Here is a 16494-nt window from a genome sequence, read left to right on the forward strand (position 1 = left end):
CCTTTTCGGTCGATATCTCCTAAACGGCTGGAGATATTGCCACCAAACTTTCAGGACCCCTCCGGGCATCAATTTTACACATTGTGACCAAAAAAATTTCCAGAGGCTATGATAGGTTGGCCACAAATGACGTCAGAATGACGTCATGTTCTGTCATTTCCGACCGAAAAAAGACCTTCGCGAGAAGACCTGTCAGGCCTACAGCTTTGAAGATACAGAGAAATGATCGAGACATAAAAGGTGTAGAATTGACAGGGCTACAAAACTGTTATCTCGGATTTTTGAAAGTTTTGAGTTTTGACCCCCAAAAATCAAAAAAGCATTTTTTTGATACATTAGCCAAAAAATCCAAAAAGTTTTTTGGGTTTCGTAAAAACCGGAATATATGTGATAGTACCTACCGTCTACTATCTACATACCGAATTTCAGATCGATACCTCGTTTTTTGGCCAAGTTATAGCGAAAAAACTGTTCAAAAATGATGACGTCAAATTTTCAAACTCAATTTTTGGCAATTCTAGACCTCGCAGAGCACAACAAAGACCACCATTAGACTCCCCGTGACGAGCTGCATCGAATTGATACCCATTTTATGCAAAAATATCAACTTTGAAATTTGACCTAATTTGACCTGACCTTGACCTGACCTTCACCAAAACGTGACCTTGGCTGGCCCCAAAGACTGCCAAACCCACATAATCGCATTTGTCATGTAAAATGGACCATAAAACATGTATCACACGACACTTTTATATTGTGACCCCCGGTGACCTGACCTCGCTGTGACCTGACCTGGTGTCAGTGACCTCAGATAGCAAAGTATGTGTTTGACGAACAATGAACCATCGATGGTTTTCAATAAATACCAATTTACTCGATTTCACAACACATTTCTTGAAATGCCTGTGAACGGTGAAAATCTGACCTTTGACCTGACCTGTGACGTCATCGGTTTGACCTAGGTCAATGAAATTTGGTCACAAGGTAGTTCCCGGGTGGGGCTATCGAACGCCGTTTGAATTTTGAAAATCTGCCGGTAACTTTCCGAGATATTAGGGGGGCCGAAACGCCCCCCCCCCCCCTACGGGTGGTAGGGTCCGCCGGTAGCCCTGCGGGGCGCGGGTTAACCGAGCGACATAACTTTTTATTTTATTTTAATAATCGAGGGCTCTCAAGCCCAACAAGGACAGTCTCTGTCATGGTTTCTGACGCCGGTTTTCCGTCTATGCTAACGAGCGCCCAAGGTTGAGACGTTTAAACCCGCAAACGTCTGTTATGCACCGAGAGCGACATAACTTTCATGCCAATTCATTAACTTTGTTGAAGGCAGTAGAGTCCCTTTAATCCATTTGATGGTCATGGTCGGCTAAAGTATTATAATCTGGTACCAATCACATTTGCTTCGCCTCGTAGGGCCCAATGCTCGTGGTCAGATTCCATCGTAAACTCTCGTCTTTGCTGTCATGGACCACTGACCAGCTCAATAAGAAGCAAAATGAAGATCGAGCATATTACCCGCTCCTTGTCTCGTCCGAGGTAAACGCATTACGTAGTCATAGTGATCAAGTGTCAGGAAAACCGACGGTAATGAAACATGAGAACAACTACAATCCACAACCGCGGCCGCCAGAGCCGTGCCGTGCGGCACAGCATCATCTCAGGCGCTCACTACTACTGCCATCTAGGGACGATTAGTGGAAGTTGCGAGCCCGCAGATTCCATCAAAGCGCGGTAGATTTTAGTTCGTCTCGACACAGTGCTGTTCAGACTACTGTATTTATCAGGGAATTCATTCATGTATTTGCCTTTAGTCATATTTTTCTGCTCAAACAACCGTCTCTTGGATGGGTAATAACTCCTAGAAACATGGACTGGTCAAGCCGTATCCTATATCCCATAAAACAACCATTACCTACAATGCCGTTGTGAAGCCCGGTTTCTTTCAATTAAAAATAAATCTATCGGCAGTAATCTCAACATTTCCTCTATGCTTCTCAGTATTCATGCGACACAACTTTTAAGAATGCATTGATTACTCTGCTGATTTTACAATCGACTTTGCAGACGCTATGCACAATTCACATCTCTGTTAATGAATATAACACACTGCACGAACAGAAAAAATAGAGTGTAAATTATACATCTCAGATGTCCTGCTTTACTGCAATCATTCTATTCTACGTTTTTATGAAGGGCATGCCATATCTACAATATTTCTGCCCACTTTCTGCACATGCAAGCAAATCATTTTCAAAGTCGAACCTAAACAATCACACTCTTATAAATGCAATGTCGCTCTGGTTCGGTCACATAAAATTACGCTGATAGCTTACCACTACGACCTCTATAGAAATAAGAGATGAGGATTGTTAGCCGAGAAAAAAAAAACAGTAGAAAAGTATGAAACGTCTACCACCAATATGCACTACCATGTGAGAAAAGCTACAGGAGATAGCATTGGTCTTATTCATCTATAACTACAAGTTTCAGGTACAAAGATCACAAGAACGCTTCACCCGGTGTCGGGATAATACCATCGATGCACTTAAATGCCATCAACGTCCAGAACACACAACCATTACATCTATAGGCTGATCGGCAGAGTGACAGCCGGCTTGTTCCATCGTGATGTCAAAGGTGGCCTTCGCTTGCGTAATACTCCGTTGTGCGCGCCTATAGGTCCGTCACATTTGGGCTTCACGAATGTCGCGCCTGTTTTGTACAAACATAACCCTCACGTTACGCTGGTGTTACAAGGGCGCTACGAGTGTTATCCTGCCGTTGTGATACGACCGTTACGCCTGGGTTATACGACTATATTATAATTGTATCGCCTGTGCGATACAATTTTTATGCAGTTTTCCGAACCTCGCAGCTGAGAAACACTCCCCATTCCACAAAGTTACAAGACGTCTTATTTGTGCTTTACAACCATCACGCCTGTGTTTCACGGCATTCTGGTTGTGTTACACCGCCGTGACGCCCAGCTCGAGCTCTGCACCAATTGGCCGAGCCGTGACGTACTCGGGGAAGGCTTCGGGAACGCACTGCGGATCTGTGTAGGCGTCCATCTGCAATCAACAGAGAAGCACCCGGGTAGGTCAGCTCGAACTTTAGTGAGAGGGCTCTCAAGAAAAAATCGTGACTGCTAATTAACATCGCCAGCTTTCCTTCAAACTTTCGCTCAGCTTCAGGAGCAAAATGCTGGTTAACTACTTGTAAAACCATATAAAGGCACGGTTGATTACATACCGGGTGGCTCAGAAAAAAAAAAAAAACGTTCCCAACTTTAAATCAATATTTCTCAGAAAGTGATAACGATACAACATTATAACTTCCTATAGTCAATGCGGCATATATTTTCAGTAAATGGTACGATTTGTATGTTATTCGGTCAATTGCTTTTTAAACGGTTCATGTTTCTAGCATGCCATGTAAAATTACTTTTTTTGCTCAGATGTTTACTAAAAAATGTGAGTGAACGGGCCACTTCCATCTCGGTGCCATGGCCTGCAGCCATGATTTCTACTGGCAACTATTCTCAATGATGGTTCAGGCCTCATGGTGACACATTCTCTCTAGATTTTTTTGGTCACCAAGGGTCACAGGTCAGGTCACATGAACCCATCTTTACTAAGGTTGTGCGATGCATGTTTTATGGCCAATTTTCATTTCCAACTCAATGGTATTGGTTATAAGACTATCAGGTCACTTTCTGGTGAAGGTCAGGACAAGGTCAGGTCAAGGTCAAGTCAAAAAAGGTCAAATTGTTAAGTTGATAGTTTTGCATAAAATGGCTATTGATTTGATGCAGCTCGTCACGGGCAGTCTAATCATAATGGTGGTCTTTGTTTTGCGCTACGGGGTCTAGAATTGCTAAAAATTGAGTTTGAAAATTTGACGTCATCAATTTTGAACAGTTTTTTCGCTATAACTTCGCCAAAAAAAGAGGTATCAATCTGAAATTTGGTATGTGGATGGAAGGCGGTAAGGACTATCACATATATTCCGGTTGTTGCGAAATTCAAAAAACTTTTTGGATTTTTCGGCTATTATATTCAAAAAATATATTTTTTATTTTTAGGGGTCAAAATCCCAAAATTTCAAAAATCCGAGATAGCAATTTTCTAGCCCTGTCAATTCTACAGCTTTAATGTCTTATCATTTTTCTGTATTTGCAAAGCTATAGGCCTGACAGCTCTTCCCGCGAAACCCCTTTTTGGGTCGAAAACGGCAGAACATGACGTCACTCTGACGTCATTAGCGGCCAACCTATCATAGCCTTTGGAAAAAAATTTAGTCACAATGTGTAAAATTGATGTCCGGGAGGGTACTGAAAGTTTGGTGACGATCGGCGCAGCGGTTCTGGAGATATATCGAAAAGTCTGGAGGGGGGAATAGCCCCCCCCCCCCCCACCAGGTCGCGGGTTAAAATCACGCAAAAAAGTTTACGTTGTAGCACAACATTCACTACCAATCTAACAGTCTAACCGTCTAACCGTGTCTGTCGTTCTTACCCCTGAGGGCAGCCGGCTGAGTTTAATCGGCTGACAGGTCAGCCCGACGTCACAGGGGCACCAGAATGTGTACACCGAGTAGCCGAGGATCCTGCGACTGCGGTCACCCGGGGCGCAGTATTCACCTGAGAGGAGAGCAGGCAGTTGTTCAAATAAACATACATGCACATAACTCAGACGACATGATGCATATGAGCTTGTGCCTAACCACGAACTAAGGTCTAGAATGATTCGTGATATCGGGATCGGTGATACTGGCAGATGTGACATAAAATCAAAGCTGCTATGCTAGTCAACAGTCGGTGATGTCATAAAATCGACTTCAATGTACGAAGTGTGACCATTAGAATGGTTTGATTATCGACTTGGGCGATTGTCGATAATCAAACCAAAGGGCAAAGACAGCATAACTGTGATAAAAACTCACCGATTTTCGGGATGGGCTGGCAGCGTCCGACCGGCCTACCGTGCTGCAGACCCGTCATCAAGCAGCAGCCGCGGGGGAACGAGGGTGACACGCAGTCGGCGTTATCCTTGCATACAGCGCCATCCTTCAGCGGGAACAGGAAACTCTGCCGGACAGAACCGCGTAGGTGGCGCTGGTGCAGGTGTTGGAGGCGGTCCCCTGTCTCAACGCACCCTGAGAGTGGGCACATCCGTCTTTTATGTGCTCATTGCTTTTTCTTTGACCACATACATCCAGAAAGGGCAGGTCCAGTAGAAGATACTAAACGTACACATCTGACCCTTTGGGTGACCGTTTGAGCGACTGACAGGCCTGTCCCACCAGGGCACTTGACTCCCGTCCCAGTGCGATGGGTTTTGTCGCTGGGGCGCACCAGCCACCGGTCGGCTGTCAGTTCAGCTTCAATCACCCAATTTGACCTCACTCTTTCATCCCACAGCCATGTAGGTAACTAATGGTCTCAATAGACCAAAAAAGGGCTTGCCCCGAGGAAATAAAACGTATGTAAAAGGCCGCTGTCAAATTATGCACCAAACATAAAACAAAATGGAAAATCACTGTGTCCGCTTAAATAAATTAAAATAAGAATGACTTTTTTTGCTCAGGAGCAGCATCATGCACAGAAAAAGATGGTTATGGTATGGTACTTACATGCACGACCACCGGCACGAGCAGAATGATCGCAGCCAATTGGGTGACGTCCATGTTGGTGGCAGCTGGGCGGCGCAGGATCTTCGAAATGCCGTATTTTACATGACTTCCTTTGACCGACACCATGCACGGCTCGGCATTAGAGGACAAGCGTCTGTAATGAAGAGTACACAAGTGAACATGAGCTGTTAACATTTACTGAATCATCGTATACCTACGATAAAAAACTGTAGGGGTTCATGCCGTTACGTGAGTTTTATATGTAAAACAAACGAACGTTAAGACCTATTCGAAAGTTTGGTTCAGCACTGAGTGAAGTGTCATACATCAACATGTCTGTAAAACAGCTTTGTATCCGATAACGACAGGAAGTTTTCTTTCAAACACATACCTCATACCTCTCCGCTAGCCAGATGGGATCGTTCATATACCTCTGTACACCTCTGACCTCTGGTGTACGGAGGTCTATGGATCGTTCTAACGTAAATAAACGGTTCCATAACAGAAAACCATTGAAAACGAGCAGGCTCAGTCACTTATTCCGCCATTACCTCAGGGTGCTCCTCCATATCCCCTAACCCATTATCGTAACCCCATTTTTCACAGGACACAGGCCCTCCCTCAGCCGTCTCCTCGCTCCCCTCGTGCCGTGCGCACGGTGCACTGATTTCCCCTCCTCTACTGAAGTTGTTCTCACGCTACCAGTGGCCGGGGCGGGGGCGCGACCGTCTCGTTTTTGCGACCATCTCCGTGCTGGGGGCACCCACTGACAGGAAGTCGCTGTCACCTGATCCCCGTCTCCCCGGCACGGCATGCGTCCCGCTCGGGGAGGCAGTGAAGGGGTAACCGCAAACGGGCCAACCTCCCCCAGAGCCTTGCCTCCCCCGTCGAAACGATAGGCTTCCCACGGAAACTGCTCTAGTTTGGATTGTTCGCCCGAGTCACATTCACCCATCAATCAGCCTTCTTGCGAAATCCCCGGCTCAGCACATCACATGAGCCCAGCACATCACATGAGGTTCATTTTACAAGTCAACCGACCGCCTCAGGTCCTGCACATAACTTTCTGTCGTTTCTATCCCGGTTTGTTATTACCTCATCATTTCGCGCTCTCTGGTCTAAATTATCTTCAAAATGTTATCCGTTGAATGTCAAACAAAGCTATTCCCCGTGGGAAGTGACGGATCTAATAGCTAGATTAGGGTGTGTACGGTACAATGTAAGCCCGGGGCGATTATTAGACACATATCGCCATGCTATCACGCAACAATTGCCCCTAATGACAATACCGCCGAGTCCCGATCGTCCAGCAAAAAAGAAACAATAAAAAAGCGGTCACTTGATTGGTAGTAGTGACGTAATTTGGAGTGTAGTAATTTGGATGCTGGTGTAGTGAAGCATCCAAATATGCCTGATGGACATAATACTGGGTTCAGGTCGGTAACGTCTATCCATAAGACAAGTTCATAATATAATATTTGTCTAAATTTACTCGGATGCAACTACTTTCTCATTTCTGAGACGAACTGCTGACTGCTGTAACTACACTAACAAAATAATAAAAAATGCGGAAAATAGGCCAACGGAAGTACAGTGCATGTCAACGACTAAACGACCAACAGCGATATCGTAACTTAGTTGACCAGCCCGTCCATCGGAAACGCAGCCGAGCATACAAACTTGAATGGTTGTTGAAAACATCGCCCTCAAGTCTACGAGGGTTATCAAGACCAGATGACATCATCAAATAACTAGAATGCCTGCGGCAGGTCGAGGGATTAATTCGCAGTAGCCTGATGTCAGTAAGTGGCTCACAAACACTTTGAGTAATGGGGTGTCCGGGGATCCACATCCATTCCGGAGCGAACATGTGCTAAAATGACGGATGGTTTGGTCACAGAAGCGACGGTTGTTGCTGTGTGCAAATTGCAATTTGCAAACGTTTAATTCAAGTAGCACCATTGCGTAGCCCAGTAAGTCGTAAACAGTACGGATCGGATGTCGGGTAAAAGGAAGAGCACTTGATATAATAAATGGGAACGAAAGTAGAACTATCGTCTGTGCGTAACGGTCGACTCCCAAACAATGACGAGGAACCGTTACGTGTCCCGGCACCGAACGTTTCATGACGGCGTCACCCAGCCAGTGGCGCTCGGAGTAGTGTCCCCGCTAGTAGCTCCGACAGGTGCTCATAAGAGCCGTCCAGCACGCGCATGACACTTCCCGGAACACATTAGCTCATTGTAACGAGACAGGGAGACATGCAACCCAGCATAAATGTTGAAAACCCTCCGCTAAATTCGCTGAACCAGCCATTAGCGTGTGTGCACGCTGACATTCAGGCATCCATGTAGTCTAGGGCACTCGTAATTTCGGGAGAAGTGACTGTCCGAGACGGTAGACGGCCCGGCGAGGGGGCGGGGCACTCGACTCTGACAGCCGGGGAGGGGGAGGGCTGGCTGAGGGGCGGGCAGTTACCACAGACCAACAATTAGACCCGGAACCACCTGGTGAACCATTGAGGCAATGCGCTGCCACCTGTGGAACACAGTCACTCCGGCTAGCCCTGCTGCAGGTCGGATGAGTCAGCCAGGAGTGGACGGGCCCCGCTGGTATCCGCAGCCCCGGGCACTCTATTATCTTGCTCGCAACTCACCTGAGCGATCGTCGTCCGCCGCCGCCGCCGCTGCCACACTCAGCCACCGGGTCGCAGTCGAGCTCAGAGTGCCAGGTAACTGCGCGGTCTGCCGCCAGGGGTCTGCCCAGGGCGCAGAGAACGGACTGCTCTAAAACTTAGCGCGGCGGGGAGGGTGGCTGAGGTGACAGACAGCGTCGAGTCGTTCTATGTGTCATGAGGAAACCTCTAAGATTCCGCTGTGGTCTCTGGTCCACCCTCAGCGCGATTGATGAGAAATTCGGTCCTGTGCCGACCCCTGGCGGACCGCTCGGTCGGCCGCCGGCCAGCGCTGAGGGTCCGACACGACATGCCATGGTCGGCTGACTCGGAGGGCGACCGGAGGGATCGGACGGCGACGCACTCCGAGTCACCATCGTCACCGTCATCGTCATCGCAACCGTCATCGCCATCGCAACCGTCACCAACTTCACTAGCACCACTGGCACTATCAGTTCAATCTACACCTGCGCTGGTATCATCAGCGCTCCCCCGACCACCTGAAATCATACCCCATAGCTACACCTGCGAATGTTTACCAATGCGCCCCTTCCCCTCCCTCCCGTCAGTCCACCCGACCACATGCATCATCAGCCCACTTGCCTGAATCAGACAGAATTCAGCGAATGCCCTGTCCTTGACTATGCCCAGTATGGAGCGATGCTGGGTGCGGCAGCGGCGGGCGGCGGGAGGCGCCTGTGCCAGGGATTGTCAGTCGACGTTGGAGTTTTGCGAGCCGACTGCTAGGGCTAACTGACGTCTGAATGATGCAACAACAGGTAGTTGGTGTGTAATTTGGCTGCCGAGTGCTAAATGAGGGTCTGACGGAGTGGGGATGGGGGAGGCAGGGAACGGCAGGCATGGCATGACAGCGATCCCGTGGCTTTGTTCCAGACAGAGGTGTAATTCAGGCACGGGATGAAATATAAATAGTTCCGGTATGCTGAGAATTTTGGCTCGTCTGAAATGTGCGATTAATAACTAGCAAAACAACTGCTCTGTAAAGCTAGCACGTGAGACGTTTGACCTTTAGTTCAAACGGCGCACAAATCCACACGGTCCCATGAGCGTTTTATAATGAAGTGTTCCACTAAATTTCCACGTGGGTGGCGGGCGAAACTCAGACGCTCATTAACTCTCAGACACCCCCGCAGCCTGTCGACGGAAGACAGACATCACCTCTCACACACCGCGTTATGTTCGAACGGTATATTCTCCTTTAACGATGAACGGTTGGCACATGGTATTCACGCAAACAGCACAATACTTGTATCACAAGTGATCAATACCAAAATAATGGGGCGTTTTGGGACGCCTCGTACAGTCTATATACAGTGGGTCGGCGGGACGGGCCCGCGCGCGGCCCGCACACAGTTCGGTGGCTGCAGCCAGGCGCCCGGACGGCCCCGGCAGACGGAGACGGAGACGGAGACGACCGTCCACCTCAGCACGCGACGCCAGCCGGGAAGTATTATGTCGGGAAGAAGCTTACAGATACGGACGCCGAGTACAGCGATTAAAACTCATTTAAATACAAACACTTAAAGCAGCCGGGTAGACAACACTGAAAAGACCATCGAGCGCGCGCCCGAACAAGGAGAACCAGAGAGCGCGCTGGCGCACGCGTCACTCATACGGTAAATGCGAACATTAATGGCATGGCGCGCGCGTTAACAGCCTACCTCGCTCTCGGCGCCTCTGACCGACCTCTGCGGGCCGGCGCTGGTCGGCACGAGAAAGACGGCTTTCACCAACAACGAACAGTCGCGCCGCCGACAGTCAAACGCTTCAAAACGTCAAACGCTGAGACCAGCTTCAGAATCAAACAAAGCATCTAGCCGACCTGCCTCGGCGGTGTGTCTACGCCTACCAAACAGCTCATCAACTGTCGTCCGGGCGCCCCCGCAGGCAGCGTCCCAGTGGAAACCCGCACAACGTCCGCCACAACCCGCGTCCGTCCTGCCCGCAGGCTCGCGCCGCCGCAACTGAAAGAGCCGCCCACAGGTACTTTGCGTTGGTGTGTGTATATAATATTTACAAGGCACTGATGTCGAGATGAGCGGGGAAGCGACCGCGGCGCGCAGCCACCTCCGTTTACAAAATACCCCGGCCGCGGCGGCCGCACTTCAACTCACTCGCAGCCCACTCGGGCCGCAGCACACATGCACACTCTCGCGGACGCGGACGCACAGAGAACGAGCGCCGTTGCCGGCCACAACTAGTTGAGATACGTGCGCCGCGCGCGCACGTAATGCCCGTCCCACAAGGAGCGCGGCGCCGGCGCGCCGGAGGTAGCACACCCTGGCAGAGACGGGCCCGCCGCCTCCGAGCCGGCGTCGCACACACCGACACACCAAGCACAGCTGAATGGCACGGAGACGCCGCCGCCCGGCCGCCGGTGGCAGCGGCACCCCTACTGCTCCTCCCACCAGTTCGCGGAGCGGCCACCAGGGGCGCCAGCATCGCGTCACGAGCTGCGAGCCGGCGCCGGCGGCGGCGGAGGCGGCGGCGAATCCGGATATCATAACTTGACGGAGATTGTCTTGCTGGGGGACACGAGGCTGAGCGGTGCCACCTGCTCCGGCGGCGTGAGCAGCGGCAGCGACGGAGAGCGGGGCACCAGAAGGTGGCTGGTGGAGGTCAGCACCGGAGGGAACTGGAAGATGGAGCCCTGGCCGGCGCCGAAGTGCGGGCTCAGGTTCGCCATCGGTGAGAACGATGGGAAGAAGTGGAACGGCCCGTACGGCGTAGGCGTCGGTACGACGGGCAGGTAGGATGGCGAGGCCAGGTTCACCACAGGCGTATTCAACGAGTTGGCTGAGTACGGGTGCGGGCTGGACAGAGGAGAACTCGAGTCCATCGAGGTGATTGACAGTGGACTCGGCTTGGGTTTGCTCGGCTTGTGCGCCGGCCGTGGCTTCTGACCCCGCTTCGGCATCTCGAGGTTCATCGGCTGGTCCTGCGCGCGCCACGAATCTGGGCTGCGGCTGGGGACTGCTGGCGAGCGCAGAGGCGACTTGGGTGTCAGCAGTGAAAGCGGAGACTTGGGCGTCTTGAGCGGCATCGGCGAGCGGCGCGGCGAGCGGCAGCGGGGCGAGGCGAGCGCCAGCGGCCGGCGCTCGTAAGGCGCCGCCAGCGCGTCGGCCGGCTCTCCGGGCGGCGGCGGCGCCGGCTCGTCCGGGTCGATCTCCTGTTTGATGCAGATGGGCGGTACGGGCGGCAGCCGCACTCGCTCCGGCGTGCCCGGCGGTTCGATCTTCACGCGTGTCTCGCGCGGCGGCGGCGGCGGCGGCGCGGAGCTGGAGGACGAGGCTGAGGGCGCCGCCGCGGCCGGGGACGGCCTCGGCTGCTGACACGGGGACCGGCTGCCGCCGCTGTCGGTCGTGCTGTCGTCGGCGGCGGACGGGGGCGGCAGAGACGCCGCGGAGGAGACGGAGGTGGCCGGCGCGGGCGGCGGCGGCGGCTGCTGAGGCGCGCCGCTGGTCTCTGAGGGCGGCACGGGCAGACGCGGCAGCGCAGAGGAGACCGGAGGCAGGTCCTGGTAGCCGCGCAGGTCTCTGTACACGTCCGGGCGAGGTGGCAGCGCGCCCATCGAGTACGGGTGCCGCAGAAATTGGTGGTACATCGACATCGACTCCATAGACGGATCTGTGGGTAGAAAGAAGACACTTCGTCAGCAAACGACACAAAAACGTCCTCCTCTCAACACCCTACTAACACACACTCTAATGCGTCACCGAACCGACCCCAGTTCGGTTCTGGACGATCGGTGTCCGCGCCAAGGCACCGCCTCTGATAAATAATCTGAGCGTCTGGCCGCGCCAGCCAAACACTGTGTCTGCGCGGCCAACAGTCGAGTTCAGTTTACAGAGGTGGGTTTACTCGTACAATATACAGCCGGACAGCGGCCCGAGACACCAAGGCGCACATTCTTCGCAGCATCTACACACTTCGACGGGACGTTATCTAAAAATAATTTGTACGAAAACCAGATATGGGATATGAAAAGTGGTGGGAACATTGCCAGTGTTTTAGAACAAAAGGAGGGAATGGGGTCTTTCCAGTGTTAATTTTTTAGGAAACATCGGTCGACATGGCAGAGATAAGCAATCGCCAGCCGAAATAGTGCCATTTAGCAGTCTTGCTATCACATGTGAATCGCCTGATTTTTCGTGAAACGAACTGAACATGGAAATTCAAATGTTGCTAGGGTGATGATAAGAGATGGCCCATTTCTTGAGTGACATGGCACATCCACCCTGAATAGTACTGAAACCAGCCAGTATTTTGACGGAATATTTGATCGGACCAAGATCGCGTGATACTTCAACTAACTAGATGATTTTTAATGGGGTCCCCGGTTCTTGTACGAATATCTGATATTTCATACTGCATATCGTGTCGAAGGTTCGGAGCATTCCGGCCTTGCATTTCCCAGATCGGTATTACATCATCACATCGATATACTTGGCACAAAGGAAAGGAACCTCCAGACGACTCAAAAATAGCAACAAAGGGTGCAGGAAAACTCTGTTACAAAACCACCACAACACGACAGAGATACATTTACGAAAGGCCTAACAGCGCGGTCAACAGTCGAAACATCGCTGAACCGACACGCGACACATGCCACAGGCTGTTTGACGCACGCCACCCATACTCACTCCGCATGAGGTTGTTGTGCATGGCACTCTGGTAGGGACTGAAACCGGTGGGCATCTTGGGCAGCGAGGGCGGCTGCGGCTGCGGCGGCTGCTGAGGCGGCGGCGGCTGCTGGGGCGGGGGCGGGGGCGGCTGCGGAGTGCCCGGCCCGCCGCCGCCGCCGCCCGGGCCGCCGACCTTCTGTAGTTGTTCCATTTTGACGTGGAATGGCACCGACTTCTCGAGCTTCATGTGCTCCGGGAAGGTGACGAACCTGACGGCAGAGTGACACAAATGTCAGTCAGAGCACAGAGTGAACGGCCAGGGACGGACATAAATGGGAGAGAGCGAGAACAGGGCACAGTCATCGTAGACATTTAGCATTACCACATTCGGTTTAATGAAGTGCTAACTCGTCTGTGAGTAAGGGAGCTTAATAAATTGCAAAACCGAGAGGAAGTAAATAAAGGATGAGACTCTAAAAGGTCTAACCCGACCATCATTTATTTACTTGCTGGACAACTTTCAAATTCAGTGATAAGATAAAAATAGGGAGAAGATATGAAAATATGAAACGAAACAACAACGCGCCAGCATATAAAAAGGCAGCAACAATACGCGATAGGTCACGGTTGAAATTCACTGCAAATTCATGGCGACACTTTGAAAATCGTCTCTGGGTTTGGTCAGCGACTTTGTAACAAGTCGCCAAAGTCATGTCCACCATGTCTAACTCGCCCACCAGCTAGAAACTTAGCAATCCTGGAAATCTCCTGCGCGCTGAATTCCCAGAGGTCGCAGCCGCCATAACAATAAAACACTCCCGCCGGCCGGCCGGACAGCTATTGAAGTTAGTCTCGGCCAAATGAATCCCCCGCGGTTCGGACACGGCGCCAATAATAGAAATCCCATCACCTCTTACAGTAGCAACAGGTGTCTTTGGGGCTCAGGTGAGACAAATCTCATAGGCCCGTGTCTCCAGCCAACGCTCCTGAAGTTGAATTCATTGCTCTCTTGACAATATTGATCACAATATCTCCGTCCACCCCATCTAACCCGGTCAATGACCCGTGAGACCCCAAAGATGACCCTATACCGATCAATGTGACCTCGGCGGTGACCTCGCCCGCTGCTGACCTTCATGTGCCACCCCAACCGCACCTCCGGTCAGCATGACAGCGTTCCAAGAAGGAATCCATCTCCCCCATGTCGAACGATTTCTGACCAGGACATCCCCGGGGCAAGTTTTCTCAGAATTAGCGAAATACGGTACTGCGTCGAGCATTGATAATCAGCCCGGCGACATTGCCGAGAAAGCCGCCCCAGCCGTGTGGGAGGTTCAGCAGCCGGATTTAGAGGACTTTCCGTGTAACGAGCACCGCGCGTCTGACGTTAGGGCCCAGTAATTGGCTATTCGCGACGCCCAAGATGGGCCTCGAATTGCCTGCGATATTCATGGCGTCGCTATCAGAGTCGGCGCGACGAGCGCCAGGGAGTTCCCGTAGATATCTCCTGAGCAAACAGAAATCAGCCTATCGACGACAGGTTTGGGTCAACAGCCAGCCTCGCATCGGCACCTTTCGGCCACACCTACCCACTATCAGTGATTCTCTAGCACTAAACCCTCTCACCCTGCCCAATGACTCACTTGTATACAAACTTCTGTCCCATGACCTTCTTGATGATGTTCTTATCGTAGTAGTAGCGCAGGGCGCGACTGAGCTTGTCGTAGTTCATCTGCGGCTTGTTCTTGCGGATGCCCCAGAGCTTGGCGACCTCCTCGGCGTTGACCAGTTTGAACTCTCCCTCCTGACTGGTCCACTGGATGATGGGGGTGTACTGGTCGGACAGCAGCAGCTCCAGCAGGAACTGCCACAGCGTGATGTTGCTGTCCATGCCGACTGCAAAACAGAGAGAGAACTGTGGTCAGAACGAGCAGCAATATAACGGACCAATACATCATGGTGGCATGACAGCCGGTCTACACCTGTGCATCTTTTTACATATTTACATAACCTTTTTATGTAACATCACGTGGGTCACGGCACCAGACAAAGCCATTACTCCAAATGAGCAACATTGCGTCAGTGCATGAACGTTGAATATACCACAGCCCACGCTATCACGGATAATACATCGTGGTATTAACACTGACGGCCATTATATGTTTAGAGAACTGCGTCTAACGCACCCACTGTATGCAAACGTCACTCAGCACGGTCGTTATGACACTGTGGCCGACCCTAACCATCGATGATCGGTGGCGCGGCACCCGTTTCACCATCGCCAAGGGTTGAGCAACGACGAGTCCCGCTCGCCAAACCACTGATCACAGATGCATGCCCCGATAACTCGGCTCAGCAGTGGACCACACCGCAAAGTCGTCCTCCCAAACTACAACTGACTTACTGTATTCTCCATTACTGTCACAGCCTTTTATCATCAGCACTGTGCCCGTTTGCCAACCTGTCAGGAACACATGTCCCGTCTCTGCCTTTTTATGCGGCTCTTTACTGCGTCATAACTAAGTCATAGCTCTCTCTAGCAGCCCCTCCGGCGCGGCAGCTGGTCTGTGACCGTCGTGATGTCGAGGTCTGCAGTGCAGACAGTCTGTTCTAGTGGGAGGCAAACACAACACACCACACCACCCGCTGGCTGGTGGTGAGACGGGGTCCGTACGTCTCCCGTGCACCAGCTGGGGTCTGCTGAGCCGTCCGCCACCCGGCCTGCACCAATCGTCTACAACAGTTCTGGCGAGAGACTTGACAGCTTGGGAAAGGGTTTATTGCTGGTTTACCGGAACACCGGTTAGGCATGGGCTGAGGTGTTTGAGTTTTTAAGGCGTTAGATCGAGGTGACATCAGAAACCACGAGTTGACAGCAGACATAAATCTATACGCGTTAATGCTCTGTTCCCAAGATTGTGACGATATAGAACACGGCAATTTCGATGCCTTTACCACCCCGCCCCGCTCCGTACCCTCACTGTCAGCAGGCCGCGTACTTTGTATCGCGGTGGGCCGGGAGACCACAGGTGCAGCTGAGCCAACAGGTGCACCCGGTATCATTCGGCGCCCGACACACTCGACACGACGCGTTCAAGAGCATCTGACGCAGAGACCCACTGGCATACCGCGAAACGAGTCATCACGCGTTTACTGCGCAGCCGTGACTCATAGCACGACCGTTAGTGGAGAAAAACATCGCGTTAGAAGCGCCTCACGAAACTGCAATCTTACCGGTGAATCTCATTAGGAAACAGCCTCCCGAACTGTCCTTGGTCACCAATGTCACCTAGTGCCGATTAGTTAGCAAGTCACAACCTTTCCTGGGGTTTGAAATGCACAAAAAAGACTCAGCTCACACAAAAGCAGACTAAGACGCGCCATAATTGTCCCATCATGGCGGCGTCGGCTCAAGACAGACTGATAGGCTGTCGGTAAACAACCTTATCGAAGCGGAAACGGCATCTGGCATCATTTCAGGTGCGATAAATCTCCGTGCCGATATATCTGGCCACACCTGACATCACCGGCTGTAGAGGG

The 16494-nt window shown here is 51.6% G+C and overlaps 2 protein-coding genes across 3 annotated transcripts in view; both read right to left on the reverse strand.

The window, feature by feature from the left end:
- Positions 1–1757: 1757 nt before the first annotated feature.
- On the reverse strand, positions 1758–8721 carry LOC122390409. The gene is made up of 6 exons (XM_043383316.1): positions 8673–8721; positions 8291–8378; positions 5635–5788; positions 4945–5089; positions 4518–4642; positions 1758–3071 (listed from the first exon to the last, which is right to left on the reverse strand). The coding sequence occupies exons 1-6, from the start codon at positions 8719–8721 to the stop codon at positions 2967–2969; spliced, it is 666 nt and encodes a 221-aa protein (XP_043239251.1). The 3' UTR covers positions 1758–2966.
- Positions 8722–9502: 781 nt separating this feature from the next.
- Positions 9503–16494, reverse strand: part of LOC122390427 (ETS domain-containing protein Elk-4-like) — a 68496-nt gene continuing 61504 nt past the window's right edge. For both annotated transcript variants that reach the window (XM_043383369.1, XM_043383370.1), the window contains exons 4-6: positions 14598–14850; positions 12973–13223; positions 9503–11956 (exon numbers count right to left, since the gene is read on the reverse strand). In XM_043383369.1, coding sequence (XP_043239304.1) covers positions 10830–11956; positions 12973–13223; positions 14598–14850 — 1631 coding nt within the window. In that variant the 3' untranslated portion in view covers positions 9503–10829. The remainder of the gene's footprint in view (positions 11957–12972; positions 13224–14597; positions 14851–16494) is intronic.

This window comes from Amphibalanus amphitrite, unplaced genomic scaffold (genome assembly GCF_019059575.1).
Source record: "Amphibalanus amphitrite isolate SeventyFive unplaced genomic scaffold, NRLGWU_Aamphi_draft 000395F_arrow, whole genome shotgun sequence".
Taxonomy (NCBI): Eukaryota; Metazoa; Arthropoda; class Thecostraca; order Balanomorpha; family Balanidae; genus Amphibalanus; species Amphibalanus amphitrite.

Bases quoted from the DNA above. Each gene is read 5' to 3' on its own strand.
- LOC122390409 (XM_043383316.1), bottom strand. From the start codon at position 8,721: ATGGCGATGACGGTTGCGATGACGATGACGGTGACGATGGTGACTCGG. The intron at 8,379-8,672 runs GTGCGTCGCCGT...CCCTGGCGGCAG, and splicing joins GGTGACGATGGTGACTCGGA to ACCGCGCAGTTACCTGGCAC. The intron at 4,643-4,944 runs GTGAGTTTTTAT...CTCTCCTCTCAG, and splicing joins CCAGCCCATCCCGAAAATCG to GTGAATACTGCGCCCCGGGT.